Genomic DNA, 17,228 nt, shown 5'->3' with positions numbered 1-17,228 from the left:
GGAGGCATGATCCGCTGCCAAGTTAGCTGAGAGACTTGTAGTAGGATACGTATAATTAACATTTGATAAAGCAAATCTCAGTCAAATCAGCGCATCATTTCTTGTGACATCCCGAGGAGTTGTGTAAAGCAGACAATGCATGCGTGTCGAATACAACATCACGTCACAAGAAAAGGTCTTGACCAAATCTAGTAAAAGCATGAGAAACACGATTAGAACCGCGCGTTTCGCTCCCAGTACAAAGGAGTTCTTTCAGTATCTAAAATTTCTTAATTGCATTTTGAAGGTGATGGTATTGTCACAGGATCACATGCTGGTCAACTGAGAAAGCAAGAATTTGGGGAACGAGTTCATGAGGGATTCTAAACCTTAAATATTCAGCCTGATATCCCTGCATCAGGAGAAGGTGTGTGTCCTCGAAACATCACAGCAGTCCAGTGCATGAAGATTTAAAGCTTCTGTGCACCATATTGTTGTAGATTTCAAGAATTTCCCTAAATCAAAGTGTCAGGCTGCAAATTGGCCGAATGAAGCAAACGAGGCCGACTATGAATAGAACTTTTACCAAACAAACTGAACACCCCACTTGGCGACTTCCTCTTCATACTTGAGGTTCTTGGGGATGTAAACCCCAACACAAGTAATATTTTGGTGTAAACCTCAAGAAAACTGTGTCATGGAGTCGGTGGAGTCGGTTGGGAAGTTTCTAAACAAAGCACAGGGAGGTCGGCTGCCGGCTGCTGGAGAAGAACACCGCAGCAATGTGAGCGAGTTGACAGATGCACTCTTTTCTTTTTTCTGTTGTTTTATGATCCAGGCACAAAAGGAAATATTACATATAGTATTGATGTGCATTGTGGTTTTGTGAGCTGCTGAATGCATCTGACACCAAATGAACCAGAAGGTTGTTCAGGAGGATTCATACCAACAATAAGGCCCTACTTTCCCCTTATGAAACCAATTAAAACTCCCTTGATCTGGATTCTTATTGGACCAAATTGCACACACTGATAAATCAGTCCACTAAATAAGGCAGATTTTTGTCATCAAGATCCATGAGTCATTCTTCAAAATGTGGAAAAATGTCCTGTCTCACAGTGTTAAAGAAATTAAAAAGAAAATAACTGGATTCATACCTAAATGTTATTGCTTCTTCTCTGACCAATGTCCCATCATTGCATTGAGGAAATTTGTGCAGTTGTTTTTTGTGTAAGTTTTTGTAAATAAACATTGGCAGAGGTAGTCCCCCCCCCCCCCCCCCCCCCCCCCCCCCGCACCTTTTTGCACAGTGGGGGCCTTGTAGTACTCATACTGGTACCAAGTCTGTCCTCTGGCCCTAATTATAATAACAACAATAATATTAATAATAATAATACATTCAAAAGCAAAAGTTTCAGTAAAAACTGACGGATCATCTGCATCATTCCCACAATGTGAAGATTCCTGTCATTGAACATGTTAATGAGAAGAGGCCCTGTTTTCCTATAAATTATATTGCATGAGTTCAATGCTTCCAAGAATGAGTTGCAAATGTTTACGTGTAGTGTCATGCATTGTTTTGTCACTGTCTCTTCGACGCACAGCTTCCCATTGTGTTTCCCTTCTTCGTTGTTAAGTCGACAGCCTCCTAGAATCCTGTCTCTGCCATCAACTCATTCAAAATCAGGGAAATTTAGAGTAAAAGCGGCAACGACAACAAAAGAAATGGCACCCAGTTGAGCGCAAACCTCCGCCCAACAGTCCCCTTTAAATTAAATTAAAGCTGAACCAAATTTCCCACACTCATAGAAATCAGTCCCCTTCATAAGCGTGATTTCATTTCATTACATTTTATCCATGGGACCGTTTCTGGATCTGCACTTGGAGAGTTGAATCTTGAATCTTGAATGGGTCGACCTCCTGACCCATAACAAATCCTGAAAATCCATTCAGTTGTTGTTTGTGTACTCCTGCTTAGAAACAAACAAACAACAACAACAACCAAATGGGAGATGGTTGAAAACATAGCCTCATCTAAATATTTGAAATACTGAATAAATAAGTAAAGATTTGAGATCTGTTACTTTACAAAATCCACTGAGGCATGAGAATCCAGAGTTCTTGAAGGGTCATGCAGCCTTGAAATGATTCATGTGTTATTATTAAAAGCCGTCTTTTAATGAGATACGGTGCAGGTCCATGTGGAGCTGCAGGGCAGTGGCGTCAAAATAATGGAAACACGAGTCACTTTAATGGGATAAGAGTCAACAGCACCACAATCTCTCTACTGCACATATTACACATTGTCAATATCCATTGCTCATATTGCACAATTCCTTCTTTTGTACTGTTTATGATATTTATTTGTTAAATGGTGTTTCCTATTTGATATGAATGCATGAACACACACACCACATCAGATAAGCTGTTAGAGTTTGGTTTGGATGAGTGTAAGTTGTGAACATTGCAGGGCCATGTTTATACATATATATCTATCTATCTATATCCCTCTATGGATCTGTCTGTCTGTCTGTCTCTCTGATTCTGACTCATCCCGAATGAAGTGACACTGAACGAAACCAGTTCACCGCCCCCGCAGAACACCCCCCCCCCCCCCCCCCCCCTCCCTCCCTGTGTTTACAGATGAACACATCTGGGCAGCAGCTTCTGTTTTGTTTTTTTTTGTGCTCAGATGATAAATGCTGGATCATGAGTTAGAATTACCAGGAGAGGGGGCGGGGCTGCGGCTGCGCTCGCTCCTGATTGGCCGCCACGGACACTCAGTGTGGGTTTGGACGTGTTTAAATAGCCAATGGCGGAGCAGGGTTGGGTACAGTACTCGACCAGCAGCCTTGTCCTGTCTCTCTCGGTGAAGACCGCGTCCGAGCGACACCTCGTTCCCGAGCTTCACTCACCCACTCACACCAGCCGCCATGGAGGAATCCACCAGTTAACGTTTCCTTCTGTAACCTTCTCTCCTTCAAGCTTTTCTGTCCGTCCGATCACCGGCGTCACCGTTTTATTCCAACTTCCGCGTTTTTTTTCTACCTCCTGTGCCCATCCGTCCACACACAACCGACACCATGAAGTACATCATCGGAATCGGCGGGTGAGTAGCAGCGTGCACGGTGTCCAGCGGACGAGTGGTCGTCCCCCCCCGGGGGGCGGATGAGTAGCCTCCCGGAAGCCGCTATGCTATGCTAAGCTAGCCAGATAGCCCGAACTGCTAGGCCCTGCTAGCCCGTCTCACGTGGGCGAGGAGCGGTCATGACACCCGCTCTATTGTGTTGTCTTTTTGTATTTTTTAACGTGTAACGTTATCGTACAGTCAGCAACTAAGTCAGCGCTCATCCTCTAGCGTATGTCAACAGTTTGCTTAACCCCCCCCCCCCTCTCCCCTGGGCTGCTCGATTCTGTCAAAACGAAACTTAAGAGCTAATGGTGATGGGCATGGGACGAAGCCGCCATACTGACCCACCCCTTAATGCTCATAATGGCTGACGCCCATTCAATGTTTACAAGATGAGGGTTAACGTGTAAACAAATGCTTTAAAACTGAGAATAATCCATTATCACCAAATGGGGGGGTGAAGTGCATGAGATTTAATACTTGGCTCGGTCGCATGCTGGACGATGCACAGTCGGTTTTCAGTGAAGCTCTCCACGTGGCTCGTGTTGACCTCCATTCATTGCCCTTCCTTCGCTTTGTCCCCTTGCAGCGTGACCAACGGGGGGAAGACCACCCTCACCAACCGCCTGATCAAGAACCTGCCCAACTGCTGCGTGGTCCACCAGGATGACTTCTTCAAGGTGAGCCCCGTGCACACATCCGTTTAGATGTTTTTGGGGCTCTAGTTTAGACGAGGTGGTGGTGGGGGGGGGGGGGTTGTTAGCACGTTGCTGGCTGTGTTGCTATTTGCAGTATGAGCTCGTGTGTAACTATCACAGCCTGCCATGTAGCACTGGTGGAATATACCTGGGTACATCTTATCCATGTATGTTTCAGCCCCAAGACCAAATTGAAGTTGGTGAAGATGGCTTTAAGCAGTACGATGGTAAGCCTGGGTTTTTAATGGAGGCATCTGTGTGATTGTTGGGCTGGTGTGTGTGTGTGTGGGGGGGGGGTGTCTGGTCCCACCCTAACATTTGTAATCTGCATGCAACATTAACTTTCTTAAATAATCAACATGTATCTCGCGTCCGCCTTAATCCTTCCTGTTGGCTTTTCCTCTCCAGTCATCACTGCTCTGGACATGGACGCCATGATGAGCACGATCTACGCCTGGCGGGAGAACCCAGTGAAGTTTGAGAAGTCTCACGGAGTCAATAACACCCTGGATACTGACATCATCCCGAAGTCCGACCATGAGGAAGAGGAGGAGACTCACATCCTTATCGTGGAGGGCTTCCTGCTTTACAACTACGGGTAAAAGCTTGTCTTCATGGCATTTTCTTTTATTTCTTCAGGGGGAAATTGGGACAGTTGCATTAAATGAATTTGTTGCTGCCCCTTTAGACCATTGATCGACGTGCTGGACCAGCGTTTCTTCATTTCCATCCCATACGAAGAATGCAAGAAGAGGAGGTGGTAAGTGCTTCGGTGTTCAGACACTGTTCTTATCAGGAGTTTGTAGTCTAGCCATCTTATGATCAGTTTATAACCGGTGCTGCCGTCTCTGTCTAGCTCCAGGAACTACTCGGTGCCAGACCCCCCCGGCCTGTTTGATGGCCATGTCTGGCCCATGTACCTGAAAAACAAGAACATCATGGAGACAACAGATATCGGCGTTGGTAAGTCATAATTTATTAATTTCTCTGTATTGCCTGCTATTTTGAACACTTTATATTCCAGATTAAAGTTTCTAATATTTACTTAATGTCTTATTTGCTATTACAGTGCAGCTCGATGGAACCAGGTCAAAGGAACATCTGTTCAACTTTGTCTATGGCGACATCCTGAATAACATCCAGAAGGCTCACTAACAAAAGTACGTCAAGCACAAACTTGTTTTCAACACAACTATTTGTATTCACGTGTGAGCTTTGGACTCATTTGTTTGTTTCTGTCATTGCAGGTCATACGATCGGCTAAAAGGAGCAGATACCCGGCCTGCAGGCAGAAGACCACCTTGCCTTAAGTTCATAACCTAGCAGTGGACTGCTATGAATTCATTATTAATATTATTATTTTATTTTTTAAAAATGTAAATTAATTAACAGCATCAGGTGCTGGTATGATTTTTCTATATCTGCCGTATTTATTGCTTTGCTACAGCCCATACTCCATGGAGTTGATGGACATGTTCAGAGGATGGGTGCATTTCGATGCCCATGTCAATAAATGATCCTCCTTCTAACTCTGTGCTCTTGTGATTACTCTGAAGGGATGACTCAATAAGTTGTACTGTTCAGTTGAAGTTACACCCGTAGCAGCAGAGTAAGGTTCAGTGAGCTGGCAGCTTTCACTATCTCACAGGCAACATGTTGGTGTGGGTGATAAGTGGAAACTAACAGCTTGAACCCTGCCGCGTCAGGCTGTGAGCGCGACTCTTATCTAAACCCAGACACACGGAGGTCTATTTACTGTGAGTAGAGTGTAAATGAATGACTATTTCAAAGGTCGTCTTACCCGGTCAAACCTGAGCAGCAGGTCTGTGTCCATGATAACAGGTTGACACAAAGGAACTAGAATGAACTTGACCTGCCTGGCCTCTTGCTATATTTAGCTTCGAGGTCATGTTGAGCAAGAACCTGTTAAACAATTTTTAATAAAAGCATTGGCTTGATTACCAAGGGAGGAACCGTCCATCAGCGGACTCACTTAACTCCCACACCTTCAAAGTTTTTGGAATATTGATGACTCCTTGAGCAAAGAAGTTTACTCTAAAAAGATTCTTGACCCAGTGACCATAAATAAACTCAACAGCCTATCAGATGTGTCAAAGCTGTGCCTCAATGTATTATCCCTTCAGGCACTTGAATGGAAATAAACCTGTTTTGTATCTAGTCGGTGTTTCATTAGGAGGTGGGCGGTGTCATCTGTGTACGCAAAACCCAAATGTCTGGGAAAGTTTTTTAATACAACATTTACTATGATCTTATCAGGAATTATGCAAGGCAGTGTCATACTGCCGCAGTGAGAGTGTGTCAGTGTAGCATTAACTATCCTCGTAATGGAAAGGTACAGCCGGTGAAAGGTTCATTTCCACGTCCATTCTGTCTGGGACTGTCGCTCAGGGAGAATTCAGCTTCACGCTGTCCTCTCTCACTCCAGCTGTCGTTCAAGCACACATGATGTAACCGTGGGCATGAGTGGAACTAGGTTAGAGCTATATGTATGTGAGAGAAAAAAAAAAAAATTCTGGCAAAATATGAGGAGTCTTTTTTTATTCTCCTTTCTCTCCCTGTGGTTACTTCTCCATTATAGTAAAAGTTATGTATTCATTCAGATTCAGGAATCTATGTAGAAGTTATTTTTGTTCACGCGTCCCTATTTTTCACCCACGAATTACACAAACCTGCCTTTTCATAAAAACAGGCTATTTTCAGCTCGACTGCCCATGAATCTTCCCCTGTTTTCCTTTTGTGTCACTGTGGAATAAAACGTTACTGTGCATGCAGGACAGCTGGAGCTCTGACTAAAACAGCATGTGTTGTATTATTCACGGAGCACAATGTGGCTCTCATGAGGTTTAGAGACGCACTCTGGCGTCTGCAGCAGCAGCACAGGGCACGAGTGTCTCATGAGGTTTATGATGGACCAGCGGTGGGATGTCATCATGTACTTTGTTACTGTACAAACATAAATTGTTACTCCACCCTATTGCTGCTCCACAAAACTTTTAAAAAGTATTGTGTTACATGTTCACATCAATTTATTCTATTTTTAACTTACTTTCCTGTAACAAGAGAGGAAATGGTCCTTGACCCTAGCAAGTAGTTTTACTTCCCATATTTTAAGTATATTTCATAGAAAGTACTTACTTCTACTCCGGTAAGTTTGCTCTATCTATCCGTCTATCTATCTGTCTGTCTGTCTATCTATCTATCTATCTATCTATCTGTCTATCTGTTTATCTATATCTGTCTATCCGTCCATCTATCTGTCTATCTTTATCTGTATATCTATCCATCTATCTGTCTGTCTGTATATCTATCTATCTATCTATCTATCTATCTCTCAATCTATCTTTTACCTAATTTAATACATCCAATCAGTTTATAAATTGGAAGCATAAAAGGTTTCCCACAACCCTGTGTATTGTTATTAACTAAAAGTGTATAACTGACATTTTCTCATGACACCTCAGGATTTACTCCTTTACTCTCTGGCACATTGCTGGTGCTGTCTGCTCAGCCGCAGGTCTCCTTTAATTAGCTGTAACTTCAGCGTATGGGCGGCTGCACGTATTCAGCTTGAGCAGTTCAGACCAGCACATTCATATGTATGGAGGGGGAGTGAGAGATATACAGTCAGTGGGAGATCTGGTTACAGTCCCATCCATCTTGGGAATCCTCTGCTGTGTACTTTAGTTTCCTTCAGGACAAACACTGACAAAAAATCCTTCATCCTTTCTGTCCCGACTGCTTTCTACAGCTTGGAGCAAACTTTTTACAGGCAGAAAGTTTTGCTCTATTTCTTTTCTTTGTCAGATTCTTGCTCAAAACCAGGTATTCTGTGCCTTCACGTCCTCGTCCAGGCGCATGGTGTTAACAGTAGCTCCCAATATGCTAAACCTCAATGCCAAATGTCCTTTTGAGATGGTGTTAACTTCCTCAGAGGAAAGCAAACTCATTTTCAAACAGGTGTCACTTCACAAAGTGTGCAGAGCTGCTCGGCGTCGACCTGAATGTGAGCGACAGGCGGTTATGTAACCGTGACTGCTGCTGCTGCTGGCTGCAAGGCCTCGCTCGGGAAAGAAGGGAAAGTGAGGAGTGTTTCAGGTCTGAAGCACGGCTGCATATGTTTTATTGGCCTCCTCCTCCTCTTCTGCAACACTTAACTCCTCTGTGGGTAAAGTTTGGAACGGGACAAAATGTTACAGATGAAAACCATAGGCTAAAACAGTATTTCCTGTTTCAGTACTGTGGGCCCCTGCAGAAAGTGGGTAACTGTTGACTCCTGATACCTCACGGATGATCTGCTCTGTGGTGGCAGAGGACGTCGTCTTCTGACACTCGCACTGCCTCTGCAGTACATCAAACCCTGCAGTTTTCTAAAACCGCACCAACCACCACACTGGGGTTGTGAGGCCTGGAGTACTGGCTCTTACTGGATCTTGTTTATGCATGCGAGAAAGTGTGCGTCCGCCTGCCTTTCTGTCTGCACGGGTGTAAGTGTGTTTGTGCTGCGCCCCGTCTCCTGCTCCGACTCCTTAAACACCTCTCCACGCTGCATCCAAAAAAGCGGAGGAAGCAACAGTCTGCTGCGGTCGACTCAAATAGAGCATATAAACAACACCGTAAATCCTGCCTGCAGACATCTAACTCCTCACAGCTAGGGTTGGATTATTACATCTCCACCGTAGACAGGTCAGACAGGACCAGGCCAGGCAAACCACTAACCATCCTGGCTGCGGAGGTGACTGCGAAAAAAACAAGTTCTTTGTCTCACTCAGAGCCTTTGCAGCGCCTCGTTTCCTCCTGTTTTCTTCTGTTACCCATCCAAAAGAAACAACAAGGACAGAGAACATTCATTTAATCAAATCCTCCTTTCCCCCTGCTCAATAGAAGCTGCTCTTCAAAGCCTCCCTCTCCGGCCTACGCTTGTTTCTATATTTAAGACTTTTACTACAGTCTAAGAGGAGCCCATGAAACCACCAACGCTCAATAAAACACCCTGTGACGATCGGGGGTTGTTGTCAGAGCTTGATTTGATAATAGCCAGAGTGGAAGCAAGCGCAGTTAACGCAGCACCTGTGGGGGGGCCGCTGTGAAAAGTGTTTTGTTTGGCCGACTGTGGTTAACCCCGCTCTGTCTGTGTTTACACTGAGGGAACTGGCCTCGGGAAATACGTTGCACCACAGGGCAGACACAACAAGACACTCTGTAAGCCATTATATCCTGAATCAGACAACAGCATGACAATGATATGCTTTTACTTTGAAATCACCAGTCCATCTACCTGCTGTCTGTCTGTATGTCCAACGCATGTCTTACCAACTCTTTATGTCATCGACTTCACACTTGTCCAGGGAAGTACAGAGTCAAACGTGGTGTGATTTAGACATTTGATATGTTCAATATTAATAAACATTTAATAAACAGTGTGCTTTCAGTCTGCAGGTCGAGTTGAACATGTCTTCTTCTACGTCCGCCGATGAACGACAGCAGTGATCGGCATCTGACCCCCGGATAATTTTGCTATTCATTCCACATCAATGTGACAGCAATATTCATAGAATCCTTTTCTTTTTAGCAATTTGTCTGACGAGTAAAAGCACAACATTTATTTTGCTGCTGCACTTATGTCAAGTGGAATTAGAGCACTTATTTTGAAAAGTTGTGAATGTGACTGAAGATTGCATCGGTTGTTAAATAGACCTCTGAAGTCCAAACTTATATATATAAACCGCACACATGAACAATAATAAAGTGACAGTGTATTGTAGAGTTGCTGGAGGAGACGACAAGGACAAACTCCCAAGTCGCTCTGGAGCATAAACAAAGAACAAGAACATAACAAACAGGCAGGTTGAGAAGAGGCGCTGCACTCGTTCCTTTATCTCACACTGTTAAAAGCAGGACTTTGATGTTTTTGTCCAGTTAAGTAAATGATCTGAATACGTCTATCATTCAAATCGCTAAATTGATCTGTTTGACTATCACACACACACCAAACATTTGAGTCTGTAATATTACTGAATAGGACACGATGCTCAAAGAGGAACAGGAGACCAACGGAAGGCCTGCTACTGTTTGCCATGCCCCCCCCCCCCCCCCCCCCCCCCCAACAGGTCGACATGTCAAGGTCCACCTGTGACAAGACCTCACTGTGACTCATTTGTTTTGTATCTATCTGGTTGTTATTGCTATTTTATAAGCAAATCATGTGTTTTTTAACAAGCTGTTTCGATAAATACTGTAATGTGATGTTACCTTTGTGGAGTAAGAGGTAGGATAAATACCATGTAATAAAAACACTGAGGTTAAATAAAGTTATGTCTTTCCAATCGATGCATGCAAGGTTCAAATAGAAGAGAGAGGACATACATGTGATATAATTATTGTTTTGAAAAGATGTGGTGGTAACGTAGTAAACTGTTGTGCTCGAATATCTGGTCTTCACCATCCGTTGAGTCAGAGAAACCTAATTACTAATGTTCTCCTGCCCACTGGTCCAGACGTGCGTATGACCAGTTATATAAGACCTGGTTCAGAAGGGAAAGTCGCCTCATTCACACGCACCACAAACAGATATGTTTTCCCCCAGCATCAGTCCACCTCTTCACATGCTGCACGGCCTGCGTGAATACTACCAACCCACCAGAATGGTAAAAGCTGAGGGGAATAATAACATGATGCAACTGTCCTAAGTGTGGGCCCGAGGACCATATCCTGTTATGGTGGGTCTGGGAGAGGCCTGGTGTTGCCAGTCTCATGCAGACCACAGCCACCCACTCCTCACCAGTCTGAATCACTGTTTACTTAGACAGGAAGGCCGCCCGCTACAGCATCATCAACTCCTGCTCCATGTCTGTGACTCGCCTGTGGCTTTCGGCAAAAGGGGGGGGCTGTGTTTTTCCCCCGACGGCCAAGTTTCTAAAAGCAGAGGCAAGTCCAAACCAAGATGCTTAGAGGAGCAGGGCCGGGCCTCGGAAACCACCGGTCCTCTGAGCTGTCCACCTCTGAGGCCTGGTCCGCCCCCTCCCTCTGCGAGAACAAAGCCCCATTCAATCCCAGTGGGTTTGGGTTAAGGTTAAAGTCTGTTGAAGACTCAGCTGGTAAAATACTACGATGCCAAAGTGGGAACAAACTAAAAGATTCCACAAAAATATTCAGTCTGTGTGAATTGAAGCAATTCTCACATGAATAAATAACATAAACATGAGAGAACCTAAGAGATTTTAAACGTTTCTAACGTTTGAGTGGAATCTGTTCACTCTAGCTCTAATATTACTTATTCAATTGTTTGTATTTTCTTTTATCACTATTGGATATCTGAGAGCTCGTGAAATCTTTCATGGGGCCTGAGGCGGAACTTGATTTGGTTCCACCCTTCATTAATGAAATTAAATAACCCAAAATATCAAAGATACAACAATGAAATCGACTATTTCATGCTTGTATTGTGTAATAAAGTACGCAACTAGAGTTAAATCAAACACAAATGACTGAGTATTCATAACCGACTCATTTCACAGGTTATTTAATGATGGCTTTCACAATACACCGACCCAGATGGGAATTGGTGCTTTAAAAAGATCCTTCATCTGTGGGTCCACTGCATTTAGACAGAAAAATGCCAAACAAAACCCAGCGTCAAGGTGCTGATAGGTATATTCAAAATGTGGTTTCCACTGCCGTGTCTCGCTTTCATCAGGTGGCCCCTCGCTCTGGACCCCCCCCCCCCCCCCCATTCCCCCCCTGCCGCCCTTCTTGGCCACACTGTGGTGCAGTTTCCGCTGTGAGAAGGACGACGCCGGGGCTGAACCAGCCAAGTTGGGTTTGCCTCACTTTCTTGCTGTAGTAGTGAGAACAGATTTAGAATTTTATGTGAAATGGAGGGGGGGGGGGGGGGGGGGGGGGGTGGCGGTGGATCAGATGCATGGTTGTGTTGGGAAGCGGAGGAATGTAACGTACTTCTATGTTAACAGATGTGTTAAAAAATGTGTGTGAAATTGGACTTTGTTTAGGGAAAACATCCGTCTGCTGTTAAACAATTGACTGAAGTTGATGGGAGCCAGGCTGAGGCCGAGCTGGGAACCATCAAGGACCGAGTCAGGAAACCAGCATCAGTTGTTTCCACCGGCCACAGCAGACAGAGTCGGCTACATTCACCTGGGACCTGAGGTCACACAGCACAGACAACAGCCAGAGGATTGGGTCTGTGGAGTTCTTCATTAGTTTTCTACACGTTCGATTGTATGTGATGCATGGACGACTCCACGGACCAAACATTACACAACAACATAAATAAGGTGAACTCACTGATCTCCCTCTCTGGTTGTAGTTGTGATATTGTAAAATCAGCCGGTGCAGAAATATTTCATTAAAAAAAAGGCCTTCACTGGAGCACATGACATCATAATAAGCTAAAAGTGGTGAGATGAACTGGTCTCTGCTGCCACCTGGTGGACTAAGATGCTAAAAGCAGAAGTTCACACCTTTTTAAGGACATGTTGGTGTTAGAATAGATTTTATTTGTTATTGTTGACTTTTAAGGACCTTTCTGGACTTGCACCTCAATACATTTCAGATCTGTGCCCAGTCGTAAACCTGAGGTCCTCAGAGAAGGTCTCACAAATTGTTCCCCTGTCCCAGCTGAGACCAGGAGCCTTTTCTGTCAGGGATTTTTATAAATGTGTTCTCTCAGGACTAAATTCAACTTCAACATTTTATTTTTATGAATTTATTTACTTTAATTCTCTCTGATTTTACCAACTTTATTTAGTTTTTACTCGTTTCTCATCTGGAACATTTATTATTTGTACTCAAATCCTGGTTGATCCACAAATTGCTTTTAATAGTTTTCTAATGTTTGTTCTCCTTTCTTCATTTTTAACTTGTAATGGTCATTGTAACTGTTTTGAAAGGGACTTCATAAATAAAGTTTGCTATTCTTATTATTCCATCTATTATCTATACCACTTATCTTCTGAAGGTCATGCCCCCTGGACAGGTCGCCAGCATTTTACAGCTGCTATTAACCTTCACACAAAGTTTACAAATTTAGATACAAAATTAGTCACACAACTACAAATCTGTTTGTATTGTTTTTATTATCAATGGTACAAACAGTTCCAGGCAGAAGTAGTACATAGAAGGTCTGTTTCACAAATTTACAGATGCTGTGTACGTTAGGGGCAAAGTTTGGCTCATAACATCATCGAATACCATTATTAATATTTATTATCCAGACCCCAGGAATACAGTCAGTCAAATCTAGTGCAGATCTATTTGATCTTAAACAACAAAGAAGCCCAGAAACAAACGTAGTAACACTTAGAAAAACAAAAAAAAGATAGCATACGCACAGACTGTTTGTGTGATGGCTGCAAAAGTGTCTCTGATCAATTTGTTCTACGCTCAGCCAAGTGGGGGGAAGGGCCACATTCGAGGATTCAGTCCATGTCTTTGGTTCGTAAGGGATCTTGGTAATCTCGGAAATAGAGGATCCTTTTTTTTTGCAGGTTTTAGCCTCTTTACTAACAATCACATACAACGTCGATTGAGTGAAGCATTTTCCAAAAGCATTCTGCTGTTTCCATTTCTTTCAGTAGAGACAGTTCTTCCAATCAAGTAAAAGTGTGTTGCTCTGTTTGCAGTGCATGTGTAACAATGGATGAGTGTCGTGATAAAAGTGAAAAAACGACAGGAGTCAAGCCGCCAGTTAACAACTCATATCCTCAATGACATCATACAGCAGATATAAACATGACCTTTTGTGTAATACTGCGGGAAACTCAGAAACTTCAAACTGATCTCAGTCCTATTTTAACAGCTTCATATCTTTAGCTATAAGCTTTCTGAAGGTCACATCACAACCGTGACCGACCTGAACTTTAGACATGAAACTTGCTCGAGATATAAAGCAGTAAAATCATGCATTGTTTTATTCTCTGAACTGTGATAGTGTGCGATAACTTAGATAATTACACTGTAACGTCAGCAAATACTGAAAACTGCATCACAATGCATCTAGGATTAAAGTCGGCCGGTAAAAAGAGAAGAGATAATATCCAGTGTGACGTGTTAAGTGTAACAAGCACATTCCAGATGGAGTTTGATGCATTGAAATACATTGAAAAATCTTGGAGGCTTGGGTTCTTCTACAGCACCCGTGGGTTCGATTCCCACCGTGCACTTTGCACCGTGTCTACCCCTCATTCTATCTCTCCCCCGTCTCTCCTCATGCTCGTTCTTTCATATTAATACAGGCAGAGTCCCCCAGAAAATACTTAAATAAAGGAAAATACAAAAATTGTGGTGCATATGTTGTGACGAATGACAGTTTGATTGTGTTTTGACATCTGAGTCTCAAAACCAATGCTTTGGGAAATGTTCAGCACTAATGGGATGTACGGCCGATATGTAATAAAAAGGCCAAAACATGCAAAACCTCCTGTATCTTCCTTCAATAGCAGACAAACAGGGCTGGGGGGAGGGGGGGTCCTATGTTCTTTTGGCAGGTTTGGCAATAAGCTGCCGTTCTCTCTCCAGCTCCTTCTCCCGCTGCTGCTCCTTCTCCAGTGCCTCCCTCTGCTTCTGCTGCTGCAGCTTCAAGGCTCTTTTCTGAGAAAGAAAAAACAACAGTCAACATTTAATCAGGTTTGTTTAATTCATCCCAACGTCGATCACATGACTCAATAAGGAGACGTGCTGATTGGCTCATGTATCTCGATGACCTTTGCACTTTGTCTGGCAAGTTTTACACTCTGGTTTTTAAGTTTTACGCTTTATTGTCAGTTTTTGATCTTTTATGAGTTATACCGTTTTAGTGTTTTATAATTGTAAGTGTTTTTGGGCAGGTGCAATATTCAACTCACTTTTATTCTGCATTTTTATTGTGGGTCCTAAGTGATATGTCCTTGTGTAGTGTTTTTGTTGTTGTTGTTTGTTGTTCAATGTACTGTTCTGCAGCTGCTGTAGTACCTACGCCCAAGACAAATTTCCCCATGGGACAATAAAGTATATTTTATTTGAATTCATCTAACAACCTGTCTTAATGCACAGGGTGAATTAAAGTAACCCATGTTCAATGTGAGTGAGATGAGAGCTACCTTTAGTTTTGTCGTCTTTTCGTGGAGCAGGATCATCTCTTTCCTCACGTTCACCAGTTTATTGTGGTAAACCTTTGCCTCTGTAAACTAAACACAATACACTGGATTAGAGATCATTCCTCTGGTGTAGAGAATACAAACAATATGTGAGAAGATGATATAAGGATTCAGCCCCAACATACCAGTGAATTGAGGTCGATTAAGGCATTACATTCTCTGAACTTGGTGACTTCTTGGTCCATCGTATCTAACAATACAACCTGGTTCTGTCTGGATAAGACAAATAACAAACAAACATGTTAATAAAAAACGTACTCAGGTTTAAATCTCCTGAATATTCTCAACTGAAACCTTTGGCATTCAATAGGCAGAAATATGAATATATCCTCGCCAATGGCCGGACATTTAAAAGGTGGTCAACACATTTTTAAGTGCCTGTGGAGTTGTAATGGGATTAATGGGATTTATCCGGCTCAAAACATCACAATGTTGGGCGGCTTCCTCAGACACATTCCTTTGGACTGGCTGCTGGACTCAAGTCTATAGAATCCTGAAGCTGCACCACACAACAGCTGTTCACCTGTTTATTCACCTGTTTTCTGGAATTACTAGATAGATAAGTCAATATGAACCATGGTATTCATTCAAGATGCAGGTGTCTTTATATATGGGGTAGCATTTTATTCAGTTAAAATATGAAGCTTGAAAAAAAGAGCTTTGAAATGGCATGAAAACCATTTACCTGTGACACAAATTAAAGGAGATATGGCAAGTTAGATTAACGGATATAAACTAAATAGGTTAAAATGTTGTTCCTTATTAATTGCGATGGTATTTTCCTATATGTCCGAATCAGCGTGTCAAATTATTTCATATCTCTAATGATGCAGCCCAGCAGTGTGATGATTTGATCTGGATTAACTTGGTGGTATGACATGGTGCAATAGAACCTGTGACACGTCAAGTAAGGAACAACTCACGTGAGCTCTTGAAGTGCTCGTTTGGAGTTCTGCAGATCAGGGAGGTAGTGAGAGAGAAACCCCTCAGTGAGTTTCTCCACTGCTTTCTTATCCACATACACCTCCTCTACTGGGAGGGAGCCCTCCAGCTGGAAGGACTCCTGCTGGGCCAACTGGAAGTCTGTCAAACAGGTCAGACAAAAAGTGTTAAGTACTGGGTTCTACAGCATCAATAAAAAAAAACATGGTGGAAAGTTGCACTGAACGATTTACAGGCCAGAGAATATTTGACAGATTTGGGACGAGCTTTGATTAAATCTTCATCATAACACTAAATGATTTATGTAATAACTTATACCTGGAGTACACACACACCCTCGCTCTCTTTCTCACACAAACACATACACTTTCTCTCTCTTTCTCTTTCTCTTTCTCTCACACACAAACATACACTATCTCTCTTTTTCTCTCTCTCACACACAAACTCTCTCTCTCTCTGTCTGTCTGTCTGTCACACACACTATCTCTCTTCCTCTCTCTCTCACACACACACAAACACAATTTATCTCTCTCTCTTTCACACGCACACACACGCACGCTCACACACACCTTCGCTGCTGGACGATGGTCCTTCCTCTTCCCTCTCGTGGACCTCCATCTGCATCTCCCCTGTTGCCCCAGGCTGCTTCTCAGGACCTGACACAGGGGACACAGGGCGTCCATTTAAAAGCATGTGATTGAACGTTGAGCTCAGTGTTCATGGAGACACACCGACACACACAAACACAAACACACTCAGAGCAGCTTCACGTTGAGGAAGTAGTTCAGCTGAGCGGCTTCTTTCTAACCTCAGCGATCAGACACCACGTGAGCACGCGCCTCTCCTCGGGCTGCAGCCTCTCACCTGTTTGACGAGTCGAGCTCCGCGGACTCGAACACAGATGAAAACACTGATATTAAGATGTGTCTGTTTGTTGCTGCTGCTGCTGCTGCTGTGTCCGGTGTTACGGTTTAACTGGGGAGCAGGGCATCTGGTGATTTGTTGTCGCTATTCCAGATGGTTTCGGTCGGTCGCAGACTCGGTCGCAGATTCGTTATTTTCACAAAACTACAAAACCATTTGTTTTATACATTATTTAAAATTTTCCGATACATAACAAAGTGTTGACAGGACATAATATAATTTCAAAAACAAATACAGCACCATCACCAACTTTACTCACAAAATCACCTCACGATCTTCCATATCATTGATGTGAGGGATGTTTTCAAGTGTGATCAATCTACACTCAAATTGTATCTGCTTAGCCCATATTCAAAAATCACATTTTGTCTCATAGGGATTTGA

General features: G+C 43.2%; 2 protein-coding genes across 4 annotated transcripts; one reads left to right on the top strand and one right to left on the bottom strand.

Moving 5' to 3' along the window:
- Positions 1-2,802: 2,802 nt before the first annotated feature.
- mibp2 (muscle-specific beta 1 integrin binding protein 2) lies at positions 2,803-5,336 on the top strand. 2 transcript variants are annotated; one of them, XM_053424448.1, is made up of 8 exons: positions 2,804-3,088; positions 3,699-3,789; positions 3,986-4,034; positions 4,216-4,405; positions 4,496-4,567; positions 4,664-4,770; positions 4,877-4,967; positions 5,055-5,336. In XM_053424448.1, exons 1-7 carry the CDS (start codon positions 3,063-3,065, stop codon positions 4,960-4,962), a joined length of 621 nt encoding a protein of 206 aa, XP_053280423.1. In that variant the 5' UTR covers positions 2,804-3,062; the 3' UTR covers positions 4,963-4,967; positions 5,055-5,336. The 2 variants fall into 2 exon arrangements, with proteins under 2 accessions (XP_053280433.1, XP_053280423.1); XM_053424458.1 differs by lacking the exon at positions 3,986-4,034 and having other exon boundaries at positions 2,803-3,088.
- Positions 5,337-13,525: 8,189 nt separating this feature from the next.
- On the bottom strand, positions 13,526-16,918 carry bloc1s6 (biogenesis of lysosomal organelles complex-1, subunit 6, pallidin). Of its 2 annotated transcripts, none has more exons than XM_053429908.1 (6): positions 16,785-16,918; positions 16,490-16,576; positions 15,902-16,061; positions 15,104-15,191; positions 14,922-15,008; positions 13,526-14,433 (listed from the first exon to the last, which is right to left on the bottom strand). In XM_053429908.1, the coding sequence occupies exons 2-6, from the start codon at positions 16,542-16,544 to the stop codon at positions 14,314-14,316; spliced, it is 510 nt and encodes a 169-aa protein (XP_053285883.1). In that variant the 5' UTR covers positions 16,545-16,576; positions 16,785-16,918; the 3' UTR covers positions 13,526-14,313. The 2 variants fall into 2 exon arrangements, with proteins under 2 accessions (XP_053285883.1, XP_053285961.1); XM_053429986.1 differs by having other exon boundaries at positions 16,729-16,842.
- Positions 16,919-17,228: the final 310 nt, after the last annotated feature.

The sequence above is a fragment of the Pleuronectes platessa genome, chromosome 1 (genome assembly GCF_947347685.1).
Source record: "Pleuronectes platessa chromosome 1, fPlePla1.1, whole genome shotgun sequence".
Taxonomy (NCBI): Eukaryota; Metazoa; Chordata; class Actinopteri; order Pleuronectiformes; family Pleuronectidae; genus Pleuronectes; species Pleuronectes platessa.
Note: the sequence above shows the minus strand (reverse complement) of the source record. Positions and strands in the feature narration are given on the sequence as shown.